This window comes from Phascolarctos cinereus, unplaced genomic scaffold (genome assembly GCF_003287225.1).
Source record: "Phascolarctos cinereus isolate Bilbo 61053 unplaced genomic scaffold, phaCin_HiC Scaffold_5;HRSCAF=322, whole genome shotgun sequence".
Classification (NCBI taxonomy): Eukaryota; Metazoa; Chordata; class Mammalia; order Diprotodontia; family Phascolarctidae; genus Phascolarctos; species Phascolarctos cinereus.
In genome coordinates, this window is record NW_027555958.1 from 338,491,261 (window position 1) to 338,516,634 (window position 25,374).

Below are 25,374 nucleotides of genomic sequence, written 5' to 3' on the forward strand. Positions count from 1 at the left end.
CTCCCACTGCATCCAGGGCCATCTCCAGTTGTCCTGATCTATATCTTGCCACTGGGCCCAGCTGGCTCCGGAGAAGAAAGTGAAGCTGGTGACTTTATACAGCCCTCCCTCACTTCAATTCAATTCACTTGAAAGTCAGGGCATCCATCACCTTCCTGATGTCATGGTCCTCTCTGAGGACAAAGGACAAACAACAACAGCAGCAGCCTAACTAGACTGATTATCAGTTCCTTGGAGTTTGGGGCTGTGTCTTGACCTGTTTTGTATTCTAGATACACATCTAGATACTAGGTAGATATTCTAGTAAATAATTGTATCTATATTGTGATAATGCTTCTATAACATTTTAATATTTGTATGAAGAAGGGAATGAAACTAAAGTCTATGATTGAGAAATGTGTGTATTACTTGGGAGGAAGAAGTAGAATAGAAGAAAACGAATGAAGGGAATGCTTTTAAAAATTTTTACCATAAACCTATTTCTTTCTCAATAATCTACTTTAATAGAGTATTCTAACAGAGTACTTTACCTCTTCAAAGAACATAAACTCCTTTCACTTTTACAAATAGTTTAAATACCTGGGCAAAATACATATGTGGTTCAAATCTATATAATTAAAACTATAAAAAATTAAAATTATCACATATTTAGAGCTAAAAGGGACCTCAGAGAACACTGTCAGAGATGAGGACATTGCGGCACAAAGATTTTATGTGGCTTTTTTAAGTGACCCAGAGGCAGTTCAGGGGAGTGGACAGTGCTGGACTTGGTAATCCAGTTCTACTTCTGATGCTCAGCAGTTGTGTAACCCTGTGCAAGTTGCTTCACTTAAGCCTCACTTATGCAATGAAGGGTCTGGCTTCTAGGACCTAGGAGACAATGTCACACAGGCAGCAAGATGTGGGGCTGGGGTTCCACCTTAGGTCCTTTGATTTCAAATTCAGTGTTCTCTCTCTGTTACAGCTGAGCGGATGGAGTGAACAGGGACAGGGCCAAAGATAAAAGTCTAAGTGTGCTTGAAGGCTTAAAGAAAACTGTGATGACTACTCTTCCATTCTCTTGGCTACCCAAAGGGCAGCTATGGATATATTCTGAGGAATGACTATTAGTTATCTGAGTTAGACTAGCAGACACTTGTCAAGTAAGGGACAGAAGAACAAGGCACTCTACTGAGGAGATAAAACTCTTATGCAAGTAAATATAAAATTTATTTTATATTTATAAAACACATATGAAGTAAAAGTAGGGTATAAATAAAATACTTCATTTTTACATAAGCATAAAGTACATACAAAATATAATATATACACTTTTATATGTGTATATATATATTTATATACACTTGTATATAAAAATATATATACAAAGAGTAATTTCAATAGAAAGTGTGCCAATAACAGAATGATGGCAGCATGGATGGGGCAGGGAGGATCTGTAAAGGTTTTGTACAGGAAGTGATAAAATAACCTCTATTGTAGAAGGTAAAATACCTGTAGTCAATTTTTTAAAAAATGGTACTAAAACTCTCTCTACTCCCTCTCACCTAAATATAGCTACTTACCTGTATACAGAAGGTTCATTTAGGTCAAGTGTTTCACTAATATAGTCAGAAAGTATGAATGGAAAAACTGGATACTGCATAAGGTCATTGAAAGATCGGCCAGCATGTTTGTTTAGGTGGGTCAAATATTCAAAGTTAGTAATTTGTCCTGTGTACCACAGGTTTGTCAAAGCCGAGATGTTCCCATATTCCAAAAGGTTAGGGAGGTTGTTTGTAAGTATATTGTGGTACACATCATCACGAACCTATAACAAACAAAAAGGTGGGGAGAAATTTTAGTTTTTAGCCTGGCTTGGTTAGGCAGTGTGTGTGTCTAGGTTAAAAATTTTACACATTTTCAATGAAAAATGGTTTTAATTATTATAAGTTCTAAAGTTATGAGAGAATTGGTGAAAACATCACTGACCAGATTGTGCTCAGAAGATGAATTCAAGTTAGCTTTTAAAAAAATTTGGGGCACATCACTTAACCTTTCTATGCTTAGGTTTCTTCATCTATTAGATGGGGACTTAGTAAGGAGTTAAGGAAAGCGTTTTCAGAAAAGTGTAAATCATGATATAAATGTGAATTATTATTTTTAATATCAATGACAATTTCATCTTGCCATCTTCCTATATCATGCATTCAGTTTTTAAATGTTTTTGAGTAACAGTGGCAAAGCCCTCAATTGTCATGTTATAGTGTTAAGACTGAAAGGATATGATTATTTTTACTTAAAATGAATTTTGAGATTACAAGATGAATGAGTTTATAAATTTATATTTTTTAGCATAAATTAAATAATAACGGAGAAGACCAGATAACTTACTCAGTTTCCTCATTTCATCTCTATCCACTTGGGCCAATTAGCTGTTTCCAAACATTAAATAGATTCTCCCAAAGAAATAGCTTACTACTTTCACATTCATTGGAACTACTTTATAGCACCCTCCGCCCATGACATACACAAACAAAAGAAACCCTCACATAGCTTAATATCTAAATCCATACCTCAATAGTAGTTTTTACAAATACAAAGCAATATTAGTTAGTATTAGCAGCAATTAGTAGCAATGGTATTCCCTTGAGGCTAAGAAATAATCTAGAGGAATTGGGGATCTGAAAATATTATCTGTCAAACTTGAAGAAACAATTTGTTTTTTACGAACAAAAGTCACAATTAACACTGTTTTGAAAAATATAAAAGCCAAAGGACTTTAAAACAGATGTTTTCACTACTAAGAATTTTGATATGCTGAAAATGATTTTTAATATAGAAAAGGTGCTTTTAGAAGTGATACTATTCAGTTTTTACTTCTCTAAGCAGCTGATAATGAATCTGACATAATTAAGCAATTCAATAACCAGGTCTTTACAAAGAATAAATGTTAAGTATCCAACACAGATACTTAAGAATGTAGAAGTTTTAATAGCAGGAAGAGGAGAAAAGCTCCATAGCCATTTGGATAATCAGGGATGTACTTAGGAAAATATGGTAAAACAGCAGGCTTTAAAAGACCAAGAAAACATGGCTTTAGAATAAGAAATGAGCAAGATCACAAAATTTGCACCAACCTTTTACAAGTGCTGATTGACACTCTTGAATTTAGAGGGTTTTAGCTACTGAGCTCAAGGTTGGTTGCAAAGAAATTTGGACAAGTTTATGTCCCAAATTTAGGGAGACTAGGAAGTAAGAGAATTTCTTTTTGCTTTTTCTGTTCTTTGCAGCTAGATGGCTCAATGGATAGAGCACTGGGCCTGGAGTCAGGAAGACTTGAGTTCAAACTCAACTTACTACTTATTAGCTGAATGACCCTGGGCAAGTCACTTAACCTCTGTTTGCCTCTGGAGAAGGAAATGGCAAACTACCTCAGCATCCTTGCCTAGAAAACCCATGGGCAGTACTGGAATGCTATAGTCCACAGGGGTCACTAAGAGTTGGACATGACTGAACAACTACACAACAATTATTTGTAAAGCTTCCAAATGTCTTTGGGAAAGCTCACAACACTTCTGGAATGAAAAATACTAGATTCTTTATCTAACCAAGTATTTAAACTCTTATTAGGGTTAAAATACATTGCAAATTCATTACTTTAAATGTAATTCTTTTTTGGGGGGAGGCTAGGCAATGGGGTTAAGTGACTTGCCCAGGGTCACATAGCTAGTAAGTATCAAGTGTCTGAGACCGGATTTGAACTCAGGTCCTCCTGACTCCAGGGCTGGTGCTCTATCTACTACGTCACCTAGCTGTCCCATTAAATGTAATTCTTAAAAACAACATTAAAATGTTTAAATAGAAACTTTACATAATTAGTATTTGTTATTTTGTCTAAGACCTTGGTATCCTAGGGACACACACACACAGTACTAAATCTACCTTGGTATTATCAAAAGCTAACAGCAGAGTTCTGCCATTTGTTAAAAATATTTCGACAGCATTGTCTCTCAATTGCCACCAACGCTTATGAACTTCTTTTATTTCTTCATATGTCCAAGAAAATGAAGCTGGTTCTGTTTCTCCCTGAAGACTCTAAGAAAGTAAGCAGAAAAAGACAGTTTTCTTTATGAAATATATTAAGATAACATGCAGAAATTATTTTAATTGTTTTTTTTCCTATACTAGGCATTAGACATGTTACTTAGTGTATATGCTTAATAGAAGGAAATAAGTTAAAATTTTTAAAAAAATCATCTTTGGCACAAAAGGCATATAAAACTTTTGAAGTTCCCTTCCCCCCAACATACCATCTTCAAACTTCCCTATTTCTGTTGATAATGCATTATCTTCCTATAACCCAGTTTCCTAACTTGAATCATTAGGAAGAGAACATGGCATAAACAAAATCATGAGGGTGGGAAAGCACAATATTTATTGGGCCAATGGTAAGCAAGGTGTATTCAGAGGCAGCATGGGATGATAATTAACTGTTACTGTTAATATAGTGCTTTAAGGTTGACAATGCACTTTACATATGTTAACTCATTTTATCTTCACAAAAGCCCAGGGAGGTTGAGGCTACAGTGGATAAGGTGCTTAAGAGACTGGAAAACTAGGTACAAAGCCCACCTCAGAAGCTTACTAGTTGTGTTATACTGGGCAAATTAGCTAACCTTCTCTGGGCCTCAGTTTCCTCATCTGCAAAACGAAGGGGATAGACTTGATAGTGTCTCTAGAATTCTCTTCTGGCTCTAAAACTATAATCAGAGGATGTCTGGAATGGGAGTGTTGGGACTAGATTGTGTAAAGCTTTGAATATTACTCTGTAGAGTATGTTAGGTTATAGTAACAGCCTAGGCATAATGTGATAAGGGCCTGAACTGATAGTGTGTCAAAAGGAATGGAAAGGAAATGCCAGATGCAAGAGATATTTCAAAGGAAGGATTAATAAGTCACTGAATGGAAGTGTGGGGAGAAGGAGGAGTCATATTTTGTTTTGAAGTTTCCAGAAAACTAAGAAGATAAAGATTCACTTTTCCTCATACTGTACTTTGAGGGGTCAGCAAGACATCTAGCTGTCCAACAGGCAGTTAGAAATGTCAGATTAGAGCTCAGGAGACAGACTAGGGTAGCAAAGACATTTCCAGAGAGGAATGATAGCTTAACAAAATCTTTTTAGGTTCCAATTTTGACATTAATCATTCAATTAAATATAATAAACATGAAGTATCTACTGCAGACAATGTGTTGGGGATCCAAACACAAAAAAGGAATAGTCCTTCATCTAAAGGACTTTACCTTCCATCAGCATTGTAATATTAACTATGCTTTCTAGCTTCTTGTCACCTGGAAATCTGATGTGATTTCTTCTTAACAATTGGTAAAAATGTTAAACAAAATCCTGTGGCTCTCTAGTTGAGATTGGTCCATTTGTCATTATTCTTTTGTTATCTTTAATTATAACAGATGAGGTTTTTATAATACTTATGGTTTACAACTCATTTTATGTGTTATCTCCTGTGAGCCTCACAAATGTCTCATCAGTCTCATGGGGACTACTATTATCCCCAGTTTACGATTAAAAAAACTGACGCTCGTAAAGGTTAGCCAGCTTGTCCATGATCATGTGGTTAGTGCCAGCATCAGGATTTGAAACTAAATATCTTCTGCCTCTAAGGCCAATGCTCCTTCTACTTAACCAGACTACCTGTAACCAGTTCTGGATCTATCTATGTGCACTTTCAGTCCATGACTTGTCATCTTTCTCACAAAGACGTGAGAGATTTTGTTGAATGCTTTGCTGAAATCCAAGTATATTAAGTCTGGAACTTGGGAGAGAACTCAGGAATAGAAATTGGAATTGGGTAGTCACCTATGAAAAGGTGAAAAATGAAGCTGTGTAAGTGAATGAAAATGCCAAGGGAATAAGTTATGAGGGGTAGAAGAAAAGAAGAAAAATATTCCATTTAGTAATGGGATACTCTTTTTATATGCCTTGAGTGGTTTTACAGAGTAGATCATAGGGTAACACAGCAGCTGCAAAGATGGCAACTATCTAGGCAAACTGAGTCCCATATAATAATTTCTGTTGAGAAAAACTTAACTTACTGTTGGCAGGGTCCAAGCAAATCCTATATCTGAACTCTTCTGATTACCCATTCACCTTGTCAGAATAAGTACTTTTATAAGCATACTTATAAGAATAAGTATACTTTTACAAGGGAAAGGAAAGGAATGGAATAAGCATTATAATTATAATTAGCTTAAAACATAGCACCTATATTATAAGCCAGGCACTGTGCTAAGTTCTTTTCAATTATTATCTCCTTTGATCCTCATTATTTTCTTTGGACAAACCCATGGAGTTTTCAGTACACTGTCAAACACTGCTTTACTTGAAAAGAGTTTAACTGGACATTATTCGTTGTATTTATTTGATTCAGAATTAACTCCTCAGAACAAACTATCTTTTGTTTATAAAAGCTGGTAGAGTTTCTAGGAACTTTTTGAGACTAAAACGTCATCTTGGAGTCCTAAGAAAATAATGAACTCCTAAATTTGCAATTGCTTTGGCTAATAAAAAGCAACAATTTTTTTTTCCTTTTGGCTAGGCAATGGGGTTAAGTGACTTGCCCAGGGTCACACAGCTAGTATGTGTTATGTGTCTGAGGCTGCATTTGAACTCAGGTCCTCCTGAATCCAGGGCCGGTGCTCTATCCACTGCACCATCTAGATGCCCTCAAAAGCAACAAATTTTTAAAAAGGCTTTAACTTTGTTTACATTTAGGGACAATTTGGTGCTAATTGCTGCATGTTAGAAAAGAATTCCTACTGAATTTCTTTGATTATTTAAAATGAAATGAATCACTCTCCCTCAAATTATTTGTTAGAATCATTCTCGTTATTTGTTTGTAAGCAAGTTTCACGATTTCTCTCAAGAATTCCTCTGAAATCATTACATACTCATGATATAATCATATCCTACAAATGACTTGTAGCAACAGCATAATTTCAGCACCAAGTTTGTCTGAATTAAGGAGGCTATACAACTTTGTAAAAGTAAAGATTATTGAAGTTATCCAACCTATGAAGTATCATGACAATTTTGAGCTTTTACTAAAATCATCACAAATCTGTTTTGGGGCATGTTCTTTCTTTCTTTCCTTCTCTCTCTCTCTCTCTCTCTCTCTCTCTCTCTGTTTCTTTCACCAGGAAATTGGGGTTAAGTGACTTGCCCAGGGTCACACAGCTAGTGAGTGTCATGTGTCTTAGGCCACATTTGAACTCAGGTCCTTTTGAATCCAGGGCCGGTACTCTATCCACTATGCCACCTAGCTGCCCCTGGATTGTCTTCTTTTGAAAGACCATACTGATAAGTAGTGAACTGAATATGGGAGCTAGCAGCTCTTTTATTAACAGTGAAGACAATGATGAGAAGAATAGACTGAAAGTGCAAGAAGGCTTTAGGATGAACTATAACAAGTACTCAGAAGTTACAAAATGGAGCATTTTTCTGGAGGTTTTTTTATATAGGCAATTGAGGTTAAGTGACTGGCCCAGGGTCACACAGCTAGTGAGTATCATGTATCTGAGGCTGTATTTGAACTCAGGTCCTCCTGACTCCAGGGCTGGTGCTCTATCCACTGCGCCACCTAGCTGCCCCTGGAGATTTTCTTAAAGGGATGATGTGAGTGCATACCATTTTGAAAATGCAAAACACATAATATGAAATCCTGGGATCTCAGTCTCTTTGACAACAATTCAAGAAATATTTATCAATATAAGTCAGGAAAATAACAATAATGCAAAATAATGTTTCTTAAGTGCATTAGAGAAGTGCAAAACAAATGTTCTGTGAGTTGTAAGGTATAAAATTGTTACTGACAGGGTATAGTCTGGGGGGAGGAATTTAGGGAAATCATGGAATCTGAGCTGAACTTTTAGAGGATTAATATAAATTTAGCAGAAAGAGAAGGGAAGATATCCTGTGAGTAGAAAACAGTGTTATAAAAGGTGTGGAGGCAGGAAAATTCAAAACACTTTGCTGAGACAAAGAATGGCCACAGTTTGACCATAGGATGGTGTGCACAGAGGAGGAACAATATAGGATAAGTAACATTTAGCTAAGTTTATACTTGTGCAAAATGAAACCTATACTCACTGAACTTTCAATTGTATCAGAAGCATTGTCTTCAACAAAATACATTCCACATTTACCTGCAGAAAACCATTTGATACAGAATTAACAAAGGAAGTATTTGCTTTATCACTGAGTCTGAATATACTATAGCAAGATTACTATTAAATTTTGATAATGGTGTTAATAAATCAATTACTTAACTGGACAGTTAATTAGAATATGGAGTTTTCTACAAAAAATGAATAAGAGCTGTTGTCATATGTTATGTTATTTATGTCACTTTAAGGTTTGCGAAGTACTCGTTTCATTTGAGCCTCAAAACAACCTTGTGAGACTGGTACTAGAGGTATTCCTAATGCCATTTTATAGAAGAGGACATTGAAGCCATAAATGACTTGGCCATGGTCACAAAATTACTGAATGGCAGAGACAGTATATGAACCTGGTAATCTTTACCTCAAATTTAGCACTCTATCCATTCCCCCCAATTAAGTACCTTGCTGATTCCAAGGTATTTGACTTACAAGATTTGACTACAAGACTGCCAAAATAGACCCACAAGCTCACTTGTTTCTTTTAAGACATATTTCCTACTACAAAATTTTCTACATTCTAGGAAATTTTGTTGGATACTCCTAAATACACGATGGATATTCCTGAGATCCAGACTGACTATAAAGAACACAGGTGACTAACTTAAGGGAAAGTGACAGACTATTAGACCTTATATATCATACAACCTGCGAGTACCTGGAAAGCCTATAGGCAAAATCATAATAACCTCAAGACTAGGAGCCATAAGGATGGCAGCAGACCCTTTGTATCTATATGAGTACCAAGAACAAATAATTCTTTCCTACTCTTTGACACTGTGAGGAGGTCTTAGTGAAGAAATTAATTCCCTTACTGCACAAGGAAATGTAAATGCCCAGATAACTTAGAAGGATACTGACATGCTGAGAATTTCAGAAGCCTAATACAAAAGTGGGACACGAATTATAGAGGAGAAATCACATAATGTAGGCCTTTGTTTCTGTACAAGTATATCTGAACAGAGTAGGTAAAAAAATAATATTTGGCATTCAAGATCTAATCTAGTATGCAATAATGGGATGACTAAAAATTGAAGTAAAACTGACCACGGAACTTAAAAGTTCCACAGTGTTACTGCTATGCTTTTAAAGGCATAAAGATGGATGTCAACTTGGAGGAATTTGAATAATTTTCAGAAGTACAATACAAATTTAATGATAGAATATTTTCAGATAAGAAGGGGGAGATAAGCATGCGTGCTATGTTCTTTAAAATGGTGATTTACCTAATAATAGTTCACCGGCTGTCTCTCTAGATGGTGCAACACTGATACATCTTCGATTCACTCTGTCAAAACAGTAAAAAAAATTATGATTTAATGTTCTGACCCATTTTACTGTGTATTCCCCCCCACCCAATCTGGCTATAGATTTCAGCAAAGTAGTAGAGGGACTTCAAAGGCAAAGACTATCTTATCAAAATCTAGTCTAAATGACAATGGAAAAATGTTTTTTTCACATTTGGAGGTAAAAAACTGAACTGGAAAGGCTAATAATCCCTACAATCTTTTTTTTTTACTATAAATATAACTTCATTAATTTAAAAAGCCACCCTATGTTTTATAATTTACACTTTCTTAAAAAACTATTTAGTCTTTTAATTTTTTATGTGAATGAATTATAAACAGCTAGATGGATCATTTAGATAACCTCACTGTATTTAAGTTGGCTTATTTGTAATACTAACAAAAAGGGAACTCTTATTAAATAAATTCCACTTATATAGTACTGCACTCAGTTGCATGAACATTTCATCAACATACTGACTTGACTCTGTTTCTTATAATCTTCAATGATGAATTAAAAATAAAATAACCCTTTAGCTAGCTAAAATCTTTTGGTCTATTTTAATTTACTAGTCAATCACATGACAAGCATTTATTAAGCAATTACTACTTGGCAGACATTGTACTAGCAGTAGATATACAAAGAAAGGCAAAAAACAGTTCCTGTCCTCAAGCATACATTCTATTGGGGGAGACAACATGTAAATAATTAATTATATACAGGACACAAACATAATAACTGGAAGGCAGTCTGAGATGGGAAGGCTTTATTAGCAGCTAGGCAGACCAGGAAAGGCCTCCCTACCAAGGGTGGTTCCTTAGTGAGTCTTGAAGAAGGCCATGGAAACCAAGAAGTAGGAGGTGAGAGGGAAGAGCATACCAGGAATAAAAGATAGTCAATGTAAATGAAAGAAGACAGGAGATGGAGTGTCATGTTTAAGGAACTACACGCAGGCCAGTGTAGGGAAGTCAAGAGGAAGACTAGAAAGGGAAGATTGTGGCCAGGTTATAAAGACTGACAAAAAGAGGCCTTTATATTTGATTTTGCAGGTAATATATGGCCAACCTTACACATTAGATAATTTACTTTAAAAAATGAAGGGGATATGGACTGAAGCGGGGAAGGACTTGAAGTTGAGAGACAAATTAGAGACCTCTAATTTGCCTGAACTAGGATTATGGATGAGTGGAGAGAATGAAACAGATAGAAGAGATGTGAAGACAGAAACAGTAAGATATGGCAACAGACTGGATATGTATGGTGAAAGAGTGAGGAATTGAGGATGAAAAACCTGGGTTGTGAGATGGGGTGACTGGGAGGACAGCAGAGTCCTCAACATTTGGCAGCGGGAAGGGTTTTGTAGGAAATACAATGAATTCTGTTTTGAACATTTAGAGTTAGAGATGTCCATGAAATATCAGTTTAAGATGTCCAAGAGGCAGTTGGTGATGTGTGAATGTAGCTCAGGAGACATGCTAGGGCTAGATGGATAGATCTGCGAATTACCTGCATAGAGATTATATTTGCACCTATGAGAGTTAATGAGATCAACGGTGAGAAAGCACAGAGTGAAATCATAAGGCAGCCCAGGACAGAGCCTTGGGTGATACCTATGGTTAATAGACATGACATGGAAAAAGAACCAGTAAAGGAGACCAAGAATATGTAGCTGGACAGAGAGGAGGAAAACCAGGGAAAGAACAATGTCATGAAAACTCAAAGAGGAGAAAATATTTAAGAAAAAGAAGATGATCAACAATACTAAATGCTGCAGTCAGGTCAGGAAGAAAGAGGACTGAGAAAAGGCCATTAGATTTGGCAAGTAAGAGATCATTTGTGACTCTGGAGAATGCAGCTTCACTAGGTCTGCAGTGGTTATCTTTTCTCCCTTTTGTTAGTTGGTTAAATTTCTAATTTTACAATATTTCTGCTTTTTGCTTATTTCACAGGCACATTTCTTTTTAAATGCCTTGAATGATGGACAAGTTTGTATTTTCTTTTTTTCATACAAGTAGCTACTGATACTGTTGTTTTTTCTTAAGATTGATCTTTTTAATCCAAATTTATTGGTTTTTTTTCTCCTTTGTATACTCTGTATACACAAACATAATTTCCACTCTTGGCCTCAATTCCTTCTTGCACAGATGTAATCTTTCATTCTATGTTCCCTAAACAAATAAGCTGAAATAATCATGAGAGAAGCCATTTGGATAAAATTGCACTACTTTTCTAACAATGTTACAACATCCCTGCATATTTCAAGAACAAAGGGCTAAAAACAAAAGGGTACACCTTCAACTATCAATATTGCCATTATTTCCATTGTCCAGCAAACCTCACTAGGAAACACTGAATTAATTTCCCACCTCTGGTTTCTTTGGATTAGACGATATGGAACATTTCACACAGACATACATGAAAAGTAACATAATTATCTTTCATAAAAATACTACTTTAATAGATACTGTATACATGCCACAGTTATTAGAATGATAGACAATTCCTATGGCATCAAATTTAGGGAAAAAGCAAATACAATTTTTGTTACGTTTATAAGTTTTTACCTTATAGATTCACTTGCTGCTTTATCTTTTACGGTAGAAGAGAAAGAAGAATGTGTTTTATCTTCAAATAAGTAAGAAAGGGGAGGTTTAATGACTTCTGTTGGGGGAAAAAAAGGAAAACATGCATTATTTTTACATCTACAGCACTGGTTATATAAAGACAAATATGAAAGAAACCAGTATTACCTTCTGATTTCTGCCTATCTTTAAGAAGGTATTTATTTGGAATAGTTAAATAACACCTCTGTAAACGGCGTCTCTCTCTATTTGGACCTTCTGTTGGATCCAATTGCCAAGAAGTTGGATAAGAGACAGGGTCATGCCAGAGTGCTCTACGAGTGAATATATGGGAATATTAATAGTAGCACAATTCATAATTAATGATTATGAAATTAGCATGATGCTACTTGATAGTAGCAATTTATAATAAACACGTAACCTAAGTATTTTGTAATGCATGAGTTAAGACACATTATTAAACATGGTTCATGAGAAACAGGATGGAAATGGAAACAGAAAACCTGAGTTCATATTTTGCTGCTGCTGCTTCTTTTTTTTTCTTTTTTCTTTTTTTTTTTTTTGGTGAGGCAATTGGGGTTAAGTAACTTGCCCAGAGTCACACAGCTAGTGAGTGTTATATGTCTGAGGCCAAATTTGAACTTGGGTCCTCCTGACTCCAGGGCCAGTGCTCTATACACTGTGCCACCTAGCTGCCTCTAGATTTCACTTCTAATGCTGACTACTTGTTCAATCTTAAAACTTCCTTGTCTTATTTTACCATTTGAAAAATGAGAATCATTCTACTTACCTTTCCTTCTTAAAAAAAAATAATAAAAGCAGCATTAGCTTTCTTCATTAAAATATTTTCTAAAACATAAAAATGGTACCAAGCCACCGAGAATAGTATACACAGCTCAAGTGAAGATGGGATAGAACCACTGCTTCTGAAATAGGCTGTGTCAGGTGATCGCAAGGAAAATTGTCAGGATAGCGTTGGATAGGTCATGCCTTTCTGATCACTGGACGCTGGATAAATTCTCATTGATCTACCTGATTTATTTAAAGATAATACTTAATGTGATACACTACGTGTGTAAAATTTACCGGATATGATAGATTTAACTTGGCTTTCCAGTATTTTTCGCAAGTAAAATTTTTTTCCATATTGCCTAGCTATCATATCAATTTTCTAAAATAGGTCAAATTAATTGACATCCTCATACATAGTTTTTTTTAAACATAAGAGTAAAACATTTTAAACATAAAATATTTATATCGTAAAGGTATAAAATAATGTTGTCACCTCTGGAGATATTCGAGAATGTGTTAAAAATGTAGAAGTTTGCCAAGAAGAACCAATCATATTTTGCTTACCTGTCATGTGTAAGCTGTTGAATAAGTTCTTGCCAGCGTCTACTGGAACTCAAGTCTACTTTATACATTCCCCTGATATGCTGAATCACCTTCTTTCTTTCAATTCCCTGAGAAAGTGAAACTGCTTGAGTGATATCTGCAGCTATTTTAGAAATATCTTTTGATTTCATATCTAGGCGCTGAAAGAGACTAAATGAACAGAAACATGAAAAAAACACTGAAATAATGCAATTATAAGTTATCTAAAATTTGCAATGAGTTATATTGAACTTGACAATTTTAATTGCTTTACATTTTTGAGATTTCCTAATGACAGCATTATTTACAGCATGAATTTCTGAACCCAAGAGACTTGGAAATGGAAGGACTCTCAAACCACCAGACCTGTTTTAAGCACAGCCCCTGCAGCCATCAGTGAAGGGAGAAATAATTGTGGAGAATGACTGCTGTCCAGCTGTCACCAACAGGCAGATAAACCCAAGAGTCCTGTTAATGGAAGCCTCCCCCCTGGATCACTGGTGCTGCTTCTACCAGCCCAGCCTTCAAAGACATCATCTGGGGAAGCAACTATGATTGAGAAGAGCTATCCCCACCAGCTGCCACTCATAGGCTGGACAACCTACGTAGCTGAAGAAATAGGGTACCCTGAGGAAGAGGCAGGAGGCATTATGTGCCAGTCAGGTCAAACTACCGGATTCAGTGGAGACAGTCCAAGACCTGAATCCAAGAGCCTTGGGAACAGCAACACTTCCAGCCCAGTCCCCATAGCTCTCATCCTGGGAAGCTATAGCTTGGCAACTGCTCCTAAAGACCCAGAAAACAGAGTTCTTGTCCCCACAGGCTTTGGCATTGTCAGATGGTTCAACATACAGAAACTACTATGATATTATGAGTGAAAATGACACTAAAGAAGAAGCATTATCATATACTTTGCTGCTATACTTTAAGGACCAGGGGACCTTTGCCATTTGACTTGCAGCTGAAACCTTTCATGCGATAGTAATCTCATTAGAACGTGAGCTCCAATGGGGCAGTTAGGTGGTGCAGTGGATAGAGCACCTGCCCTGGATTCAGGACAACCTGAGTTCAAATCTTTTACTTACTAGCTGTGTGACCATGGGCAAGTCACTTAACCCCATAGCCTGACCAAAAAAGACCAAAAAACCCCAAAAAACCAAAAAACAACAGAGAGAATGTAAGCTCTGTCAGAGCAGAGACTGACTTTTGTATTACTGTTCCCAGTGCTTACTTAGCACAGTGCTTTTCATGTAGTAAATACTTAATATTTTTTCATTCATTCACATAATCTTTACTCATATATATTCCTAAGTACACACATGTATAAATTCACATATAAGTTAAATAAATAGTTGTTTTCTGCCTACTACCTGAAATGTACTCTCCTATGTCTGTATGATTAGGGACATATGTAGGTAGCATGGCATGGTAGCTAGAGAGCTGGGCTTTCCTCTTTCAAATGTGGGCTACGGGACTGCCCGTGGGCAAGCCATTTAACCTCTCAATGTTCTAAACAACTCTTTAAGATTACAGAAATTGCAGAGAAGGTGCCAACTTGCACTGGCAGAAAGAGTTTCCTTACTTGGGATCTCCCCATTACCAATGAAATCACAGGTTCAGATCTTCTCTATATAAGCAAAGAACTATAAGACATGTTAGTTGTTAAAAATGCATACTGAGTACATAATTTCTATACAATTTCCTCAAAGATAAAATTTTTTAAAAAAATGAAGTAGCTTACCTTTGTTGATTACTATTGACTGTTTTTTGCCAGGCAGCTTTATTCAAAGATTCCTCAATCTCATACTTCCTTAACTCCTAAAAAAAATTTTTGCATAATAATTTTATAACAAAGTATGATTCATTTAGCTACCAATAAGACTCTAATAACTGAATATGAAATAAAGGTTAAACAAGGAAAAATAGTATTTATTTGCAAACTAAAATATGGGATCCATATTTATTCACCCCTCAAACACTACTGACATCACACAGCAATTCTTTTGGACACAAATGCCATGAAGGTGGGGTCAAAGGAAACCAGGATGTTATTACAGAAGAAAGGTAATTTTTTCCCCTTTCTTTGATATACTAGAAAAAATTTTTTTATTGGATTCTACACAAGTGCTTATACTATTTTTGCTCTTCTGCTATATGAGGCCTGAAGTTGAAAGTTAATGCTTTCACTATTTGCTCTCTCTCTTTTTTTGTTTCTTCTTTCTTTACGTGAAAATGTTTAATATGAATGCATAAGTATAACCTATATCAGACTGCACGTCATCTTGGGAAGGGGGGAGGGGAGAGAAGAGAGAGGGGAAGAAAATTTATAAATTTAGAACTCAAAATCTTATGGAAGTGAATGTTGACAGCTAAAAATAAATAAATAAAATTTAAAAAAGAAAGTTAATGCTTCAAAACTCGCTTTCCATTAAAGCATAAGTTTATCTTTTTAAAATGATCACCATAAAGAATTACTGAAAATTAAATTCTTTTTCTTCTTTGTTGAAGCAAGAAGCATTTATAAGCATGAAGCAACATTAGGATGAAAAGAATAACATTTTTATATAGCATAAAAAACCAAATTATTTTATTTTTTATTATTTGATGAAATTCTTTGTGATAGATTTTTTAAAATCTATTAAATTATATTAATATATCATATAGAGACATCTTTATATGCAGATATCTATATAGCTATTATAGTAAATCTATTTAAATTGTAAATACAATATTTATATTGACATACCTCTTTAACTACTTTTAGGAAGTCTGATTTTGTTGGCAGATTGGGAAGAGTGCATTTATGACCACACAATTTTAAAATATTCATGAATAATCTTGCTGTGCCTAGTTCTTCTTCAGTCAATTCTTCTTGCTGATTATGCAAAAATTCATTTAAATAAAGGACTAACTTGGCTCCATGCTACAAAAGGAAGGGTTAGGAGGAAAAGAAAAAATAGGTACTTAACGTTTATTGAATTGAACTGGACTACAATTAGAAAATACAAAAAACATAACAACACACAAAAAGCACTATAAAATATGCATCACTTTCTTCAGTAAAGACTTCACTTTTTTCTTTAAAAATTTATTAAGGTCTAATTAATTATTTCCCCATGGTAAGGATCTAAGTTCTTTTAAAAGCCCCACCCCCCCCGCCCAATTTTTCTTTCTAAAGCTTATAAAAACACAAGGGAAGTTGCAAAAGCTGTAGGTTGGTCAGGAATTCTAAAGGGGAATCACTCTTCTGCTCTTTTATTAGCTTTATTTTCACTAAAAATAAAAGATATAGAGACTCAAATGAAACCACAGGGATCCTGAATCATGATTACCCAAGGATGGATAGAGACTCCCACCAAAAATAGAGTGAATTATAAAGATTATCTGAATAAGATCTGGGCATAATATTAGGGTTAAGTTAAACCAACTAAGATGACTGCTTATAGAGAAAAAAAGCCAAATTATGCTTAGGTATGTCTTTCAAAGTTTAATTTATAAAAAGTCTGCCATCGGTTGGCAGCAGAATTTGAGTGCTGGCAAAACTGCTAGGAGTAATGAAACTCTTTTTTTTGCATTAAAAAACAAAAAATGATAGCAAAAATAGAATATATAATAAAATAATGAGAGTGATTTTTACAAATGCCTTATTCAATCAATCTCAATGCAAGAGTCAACTCTCTTACACAAATAACAAATGAAATCATCATTCAATAGACAGCATTCTGCATAAGTTATTATTTGTACACAGTGAAAGAGTACAAATCAGGAAGCTTAAAACTGCACCGAGATTTGGAACAATCGGCACAGGCCTCCTCAATTTAAAAACTGTAATTTAAACCTTAGAGTTCACAAAAGAAATGTAAATTCTTATCAACCTTATGAAAGATCACTCCATATTGTTAATAATATTTATAAATGAACCTTTTATAATGGCAAAGAACTGGAAACAATATAGATGACTATCAGTGGGGGAAAGGCTGGTACATGAATAGAATACTTCTGTACTATAAGAAAAGATGAATATAGTTAATAGAGAGAAGCATGGGAGGCCTTTCTGAAGTGATGTAAGGAGAATTGGAAAAAAAATAACCACAATGACTACTATGTAAATCAAAAGAACAATGACAAAACAATTGAAACTGAATGCTATGAAATGATAATAACCACCGTTGTCCCAGAGAGAAAGTCCCTATCCCCCTTCACTGCAGAGATGGAGGAATATAGGTTGCAATATTGCATATAATGTCAGGAGTTTTTAATATATTGTTTAGTTTTGAACTCTTTTCCTTTTAAAAAAAATTTCTGTCTTAATAGATGACTCTCGAGGGGTAGAAAAAACGGACAAACTCAGAAATCGTACATGACGTAAAAACAAAATGTTAAGAAAATTTTATTTTTAAAATATCAAAAACTGAAGACGGAAGAAGGATTTTCTGAAACTAGTAAAAACAAGGAAATGCTTTACTATCCCAAAGAACAATCTTGCTAATCAAAAATTAATAGTTTAAACAGAATCCCAGTCCTATACTTTAATGTCTCATCTTGTGCAAAGGCTATGCCAACAGGGTAACATAGTGTAGTAGACAGAGAGCCAGCTTTGAGGTCAGGAAAGGCTGAGTTCAAATCCAATCTCACACATATATAGGTTGTGTGATCCTGAGTAAATCACTTAACCTGTGGGTAAGAACCACATTAAAATATAATTGGGAAATGCTTAACAAAGTAAATAAAAATAAAATACAGATAATGTCAATTTGTGGCTTTTGTGAGCCAATATGTAAAGAAAGGATCCATTTCTACTTAAGTTTGACACCACTACTCAATAAGGTGCTGATATGCATTGTTAGAGGCAGCTTCCTCTCTTGGGAGTTCCATATAATATGGAAAGCACAAGTCCACTCCCTCTTCTCTATTTCAGCAGGACAGAGGCTCTAGAAGGTCCTCAAAGGCTTATGTCTATTGTCACCAGAACCAATCAAGTTGTTTTAAAAGTTCATTAGTAAGTTGGGCATGGGGTGATTTTCGAAGTAATGGTTAAGACCATCTGTCAGATTGTAGAGGGTTTGTAAATTGCATCCAAAGATGTGTTATCCACAAGAATATAGAACATAAGACCTCTACAATACTTTGGCACTTCTTTCATCATACATAATTTTTCAAATATCACTGACAATGACAGCCTCAAATCAAATTGCTCTCTCTAGTTACCAATGATTCTCTTTAACCTCTTTGCAGTCTGGCACAATTGATTACATCTTCCTTCTTGATACTCAGGTTTTCACAACACTTGTTCTCTACTGGTTCTTCTCCTAACCTATCTGACCAATCCTCAGAATCTTTGGCTGGATCCTCACCCAGGCTATACTCACTAACTGAGGGTGTCCTCCAAGGCTCTGTCCTGAGCTCTCTACGTGCAATTTTACTTAATGATCTTATTATCTCCCTTCTATTCCCAGATCTATTTATCTGGCTTTAACCGCTCTCCTGACCTCCAGTCTTGCATCTTCAGCTGTCTTTTCTACATCCCAAATTAGCCATCTTGTATACATCTTAAAATTAACATTCTAAAGAGACATATTTAATAAATGTGATTTTATAAGCAATCTTCTATTACTGGTCTTCTTTAAACATTAAATGTTCATGTTTGTCAATGATTTTCTACTTTATAAGAAAAACTAAAAAAACTTTAAGAGCTACATAAATGTAAATTTATTATCATTGCTATTGTTATTACAACCTTTATAATAACTGCTACTACTACTACCACCACTACTACCACCACCACTACTACTATTACTACCACTACTACCACTCTTATAACAACTACCATTACAACTATTATTACTACTACTACTGCTGCTACTATTATTATAACTAATTTGTGGCTTTTAATATGGAACATGTTGTCCCCAGATGTAAAATAGGATAGCAATATGTTTCTATGCTCAGCCTTTTCTATGCCTTTTCAAGTATGGCTTAGTTCCAGGCAACTATATAAAGATATTCACTAAAATGTCCAAGTTTAAAATTCTTCTAAGTATTCTACTTTGGGCTATATTCAGAAGCACATTCAATAAAAATCTATTTCACATGCCACAAATTTGGTGCTAACATTAAACTTTTTAGCAATGGTTACTTGGTTAACATATACTAAAACTGAAAATCTTTTCAAAGCAATCTCCAAAACAAAACAAATTCTCATAGAATTCAGATCTGGTATTTATAAGTTTCCAAATCTAGTAAATTGGGTAACAAAAGAAGGGGTTGGGAAATGTGTACAAAGGCAGAATGTTGTCTAGTACATTATTTAACACTAACATTAATTAACAATAATTTTCCTTTGCTAAAAATACAGACATATTTTTAGCCTACTACATATGAGTTAGGATATCTATAACCTTAAAAACTAAACTTTAAAAATAATAGTTATGATAATTAAAAAACTAGTTAACATTTACATAGGGCTTTAAAGTTAGTGATGTATTTTACACATATCATGTCATTTGATCTCACAATGACCTTATGAAGTAGGTGCTATTATTATTTCCACTTTATAGAGGAGGAAGCCAAAATTGAGAGAAGAGACATGACTTGCCCAGATTAATACAGCTAGCAAACATGTGAGGCAAGATTTGACTTCAGATCTTTATTTGGTTTTTAAAATGGCCATTTACTGTATTAGACAATGTATTTCGGTTTCAGTAATTTATCTGTGAAATTTTTTATGTCCTTAAGTATTTTATCTGAACGTTAAATACTGAGATGCTTACTTGTAAAGAAGGGCTGAGACAGTCTCGAAGTATTTCCTGATGATTTGGCTGATAAATTATTTCAAAAGCTTGCTTCCTCTCTTGGGGATGGCGGGTGGGTGACAATAAATGCACCAAGAGTCTCCCAAGCTGCATGCGGAAGGTTTCTTTACAAGACAACAGAATCTTACTCCACTGTTGTCTGGGAGCATGGGTTTTACTTAAGCCCTTCAATCAAGAGAAGAATAAATTTGCCAGTGAGTTACTGGGGACAAAAACAGCTTATTCCTATCACATTAACATTAAAAAGAGGTCTAAGAACAGGGTTTTTCTGTTATAGCTATAACTACTTTAAAAAGCAAAGTTAGAAAGGAGGAGGAGTATAAGTATTATTAGTGACCAGATATTTCATACTCTGTTGGCCTCACCCCACTACAATACAGAAAAATTATTCCCTGGGTACAGACTTAGCAATCATTACTGTATAAAGAATATTTTTTAAGAGGGAGTAAATGAGCACGGAAGCTATCTAAAGTACTCTATTACTTTTGTATCTAAGCAATCTCAGAATCAGAAAGCGTAATGGAAGAGAGTCCCAAAAGAAACAGGTTGTAAAAACATAATAGAGAAAGATACAATCTCCATTCCTTAAGAATTAATGGAAACCTTCCACATAATTACTTACAAGTGCTATTCTCATTCCTTCTACCATAGTCATTAACATTTCTTTCTGAAATGGGTTCAAATTGGAAAGGTGTTCATGTTGAATTTCCTCTTCAGAAATTCCAGCCTCAGAATTTGAGGTTCTGCCTTGAGTTGTGGTCCCTGGTGTACTCAGAATATCAATAAAATCTGGATTAAATTCTTTTAATAGAAAAATAAGCATAAAGAGAAAACAAAAATTAATTAAGTCATTGACACTATGTTAATGGGATCTAGTGCTACCACTAAAACATTCTAGTATGACTATAAATTCAACTAACATAATATTTCTATGAAGTTAAATGATAAGAAACTGACTCATCTAAAATTATATTAAGTAAAAATTGTATTTCTTTTAAGACACAATTCTGATTTAAAATATAATTAATTTATTCAAATATGCTAAATACTGCAATGGTTGAATTCATATGATTATAGTATACATCAAGCTCACAAACCATACATAAGGTACATGATAACCTTCTATAAATGTATTTCTCTAGTTTACATGGCATATTGATTTCAAAAGTAAAACCAAATTAAGTAATGCTGTGAGTGATAAAAGGTCCACTGCTTAAGCTAACTACCCCAATGTAAATTATAATTGTTTATAATAAAACTCCACAAAGTAAGATTTTCTAGTGAATTATTTGTAAGGAAATTATAAAATCAAGATGCTGAAAAACATAAAATTCTTCTTTCAGTTCAAAAGGAGTTTACAATTCTGAAAAATCTGAGCAAGATGCACTATTTCAGAGCATGGTTTATTAGAGAACAATTCTCTAAAATCTCACAAACTGAACAAATATCTAGATGGGATCTAACTCTCATTTGGGCCTCTATCTCAAGCAGTATCTGTTATACTATAGTGTCCTATATATTTATTTTATATTCCCTACTAGATTGGAAGTTATAAGGCAGGGACTCATTTTTAGTCTTCTTGAAGCATCTAAATACAGTGCCTTTTACATAATATTCATTCAACAGGCATTGGTTTAACTGAATATTTTAAGGTTATGAACACCAAAATATTCAACAGCAACAGCAATTATGCATGACAGTTATTACCTTTGGATTCTTTTTTATTCATTCCTATATAGAACTCTGCTTTGCTTTAAAAAAAAAAGTCTATGCAGGAAAATTTCAATTTATGAAACAGATAAACTAAAGAATGATCATTTGTATTAAAGAAGAGCTTTCATCCTATAAAAGATTTCACTGCAAGATTCCTTTAAGAGTTTTAGCACTTAGCCCAGCATCTGGCACATAGCAAATGCTTAATAAATGCTTGCTGATGGATTAAAGAAGTCCTATAGCCCTTACCACGATTCAAATTTATTAAAATACTATTTATAAATAACTTCTCAGGAATTCATCTAGTATTCTTGTATACATATTTATTCTGCTGACCAAGTATCAAAATAACAGGAACTTCAATTACTTTTTGAATGTGTCCTTATCAATTAGACAACAGATATTCATAGTCTTGATCTGATTTACAGGGATACTTCATTTATTTGGCAATTTCGAGGAATAGAGAGCACATGAGTTTATTTTCCAAATAAGTAAAAGCTTAGACCTATGACGACAGATGGTCGCCTTTATAAAGAGAGCACCACAGAATTTATAGTGGGAAGGATCTGGAAGACGAACTCCTTCATTTCTGACGATGATGAAGCTGGAGCTCAGAGAAGTTAAGTAATTTGTCTGAGATCATAAAGGGAGCATTACCAGTATTCAAACCCAGGCACTGATTCTATTTCCATGCTCTTTTCACTACCCCAAAAGGCCTGTCTGTGCTGTAATACAATGAGCACCCCTGACGTATCTGATAGTTTGGTACTATATGAAAAAAATCCTCATAATTATGCATTTCCAGTTAGTCCTGCTTTTGTTTTGTACTCAGTGTTGGCTGTGCTCTTGCTGTGGTAAGTATGCTTCTAATCAAGGAGGGCTGGTAAATGCTTAACACCAGAAAAAATATATATGTATATATACACACATATATATGTATAGGCATGACAAACTTTCAAGTTTAACCTTCATCATTACCATTTTCTCTATTGCTTTCTTAAACTTAGACAATGCACAAAACAGTTAAGTCAAGCCTTGATTTGTAGTTTTTGCCAGTTTCTGATATGTAAATGCTCATGCTGAAAATTTAACATTCAGCTCTCACAAGCTGGTACAGGCTGGGTCCAGCACACTATTGATTCTAATACACTGTCCATTATAACCTAGGGCAGAACTGAAGTTTTTCAGTGATAACTAAACTTGTAAACTCAACAACCTTAGTTTTAAAGTGAAGTGGTAAAGTCCTGAAAATCATTCAGACTTTGTAGCTATTTTTCTTGTTGCTCATAGGTCTTTTTTTTTTAAATTACTCTGAGGTTTACAGTTGCATCTGAAGTACCAGAAGCCTAGCCACTGAATAAGGAAGGAATATTATACTTTGCTTTTTTTGTCTTACTCGCAAACATTGCACTTTATTTTTAACTCTTTCACAAACTCTTTATTTATCATAGACATGTGTTAACAGTTTGACTCCCCAAGACTACAAACACCTTGAGTTTAAGGCCTTAAATCTTTAAGTCTGACACAGATGTTGAATAAATTAATTTAATAAAATAAATAGCAGATGCTTAATAAATTTTTGTTGTATTTGCTATATCTTTTTTTTTTTTTTAGGCAATTGGGGTTAAGTGACTTGCCCAGGGTCACATAGCTAGTTACATGTCAAGTGTTTGGTCTGAAGCCAGACTTGAACTCAGGTCCTCCTGACTTCAGGGCCAGCGCTCTATCCACTGCACCACCTAGCTGCCCCATGTATTTGCTATATCTTATGTACATATGAAACACCATGCTGCATCAGTATCATTACTCATCTAGGGTAATATTCTCCCCGGGGGAATGCAAGCGCCTTCAGTTTTATTTCTGTCTTTGAATCCCCAGTGCCTAGCATAGTGTATGGTAGATAGTAGATGCTTGCAGAATAATAAATTCTGCCAGTGATGGGAGTACAAAAAGATGTACCTCAAATTCAGTGGTTCCTGTAATAGCTTAGGAAAACAGAAACTAAAATAGCTACACTATTCACTCTTAATTTTCATACTGCCTCGCTACCTTGATAAATGAGCCTGTTAACGGCTAACACAGTAAGCCTTTGCAGTCTCTGTGTGAGCTCTGTTTCAGATGCATGCATAGGATTTTCTTGGCTCATCCTCCGTTGCATCATCATATTAAGCTCATCACTTGCCACTGAACGCATTCTCATCAGAAGAGATTCAGATTGAAGAAGAGAAGATTTTCGGGGACCTTCAAGCACAAATGAAAAAGAGAAAGTGTTAATGTTGTTAAGGAAGGAAACATTTCAAGTTCTTAGCAAGGAAACTAGTTTTGTTGCAATTCTTAAAAAACAGTAATGCCAGAACTGGAAAAAAAAAGCTTACTTAATGTGTGGTGATTTAGAGAAAGTAGTCCTTTTCCCCTATTTGAAGAAGTGTAACAGTACTTTCAATTTAAAAATCCTATAAAAAACTGTTTTAAATAGAAATGCAGTTTTAAATATGCAGAGCAGAGTAGTTTACAAGGTTTGATTCTTTAGAAAAATAAGTTTACAAGTCAATATAACTAGGGCTGAAAAGGGAACAAAGTTGCACAACATCACTGTTTCACTTCCTCATATTCACCTTTATCAACAGATTTTCAACTATTCCGTGCTCTAATTACAACAATTACCAATAAAGGCTTTTTCTTGCATGATATTTAGTGACATAAAGTAGAAATCAGTGACATGGAAGAGACCAGAAACATGATTACAATCCCAGTGATCTGTAATCAAAATTATTTTGAACACATGCATCATTTATTCAATATTATAAAAGAATTTCTTGAGAAATGTTTTTTCAAATTGAATAGATAGGAATAGCCAGTATTACTGCACCTGCTTCTGTAGGAAATGCACACGAAGTGGATCCAGTAGAAAACTGAGGGGCTGATTCTTGATATAACAAATTTGAGGAGAGGGGCATCGGAAGTTGACCATAAGAACTAAAATGATGTCTTGGTAGATGAGGATTAATGGAACCTTTCATTGCAATTGAACCTTTGTTTTAAATGATTTTTAAAAAAAATAAATCAAATTTTACAAACATCTATAAAGATTATACATACATAACTATATAATACACATATCACACACATTGTATTACATATTACATATGTCTGGGTACTTATGATGTAAAGATATTGGTGAAACACGGAGGAGGACCTAAACATTGGCATGGCACCTACTATGTGCCAGTTACTGTGCTAAGCGCTTAACAAATATTATTTTATTTGATCCTCACAACAATTTTGTGAGGTAAGTGCTGTTATCATCCCCACTTTACAGCTGAGGAAACAGGTTAAGTGACTTGTCCAGGATTACAGAACTAATAAATGTCTGAGGCCACATCTGAACTCGG

General features: G+C 34.7%; 1 protein-coding gene across 1 annotated transcript in view; it reads right to left on the bottom strand.

Moving 5' to 3' along the window:
* The window catches only part of LYST (lysosomal trafficking regulator), a 161,971-nt gene that overhangs the window by 45,191 nt on the left and 91,406 nt on the right, over positions 1-25,374 (bottom strand). Inside the window, 12 exon segments of the mRNA XM_021000474.2 lie at positions 1,563-1,807; positions 3,922-4,074; positions 8,144-8,199; positions 9,441-9,502; positions 12,066-12,162; positions 12,252-12,397; positions 13,440-13,628; positions 15,199-15,275; positions 16,204-16,380; positions 20,228-20,434; positions 20,892-21,070; positions 24,032-24,223. Of these exon segments, the coding sequence (XP_020856133.1) occupies positions 1,563-1,807; positions 3,922-4,074; positions 8,144-8,199; positions 9,441-9,502; positions 12,066-12,162; positions 12,252-12,397; positions 13,440-13,628; positions 15,199-15,275; positions 16,204-16,380; positions 20,228-20,434; positions 20,892-21,070; positions 24,032-24,223 (1,780 nt within the window).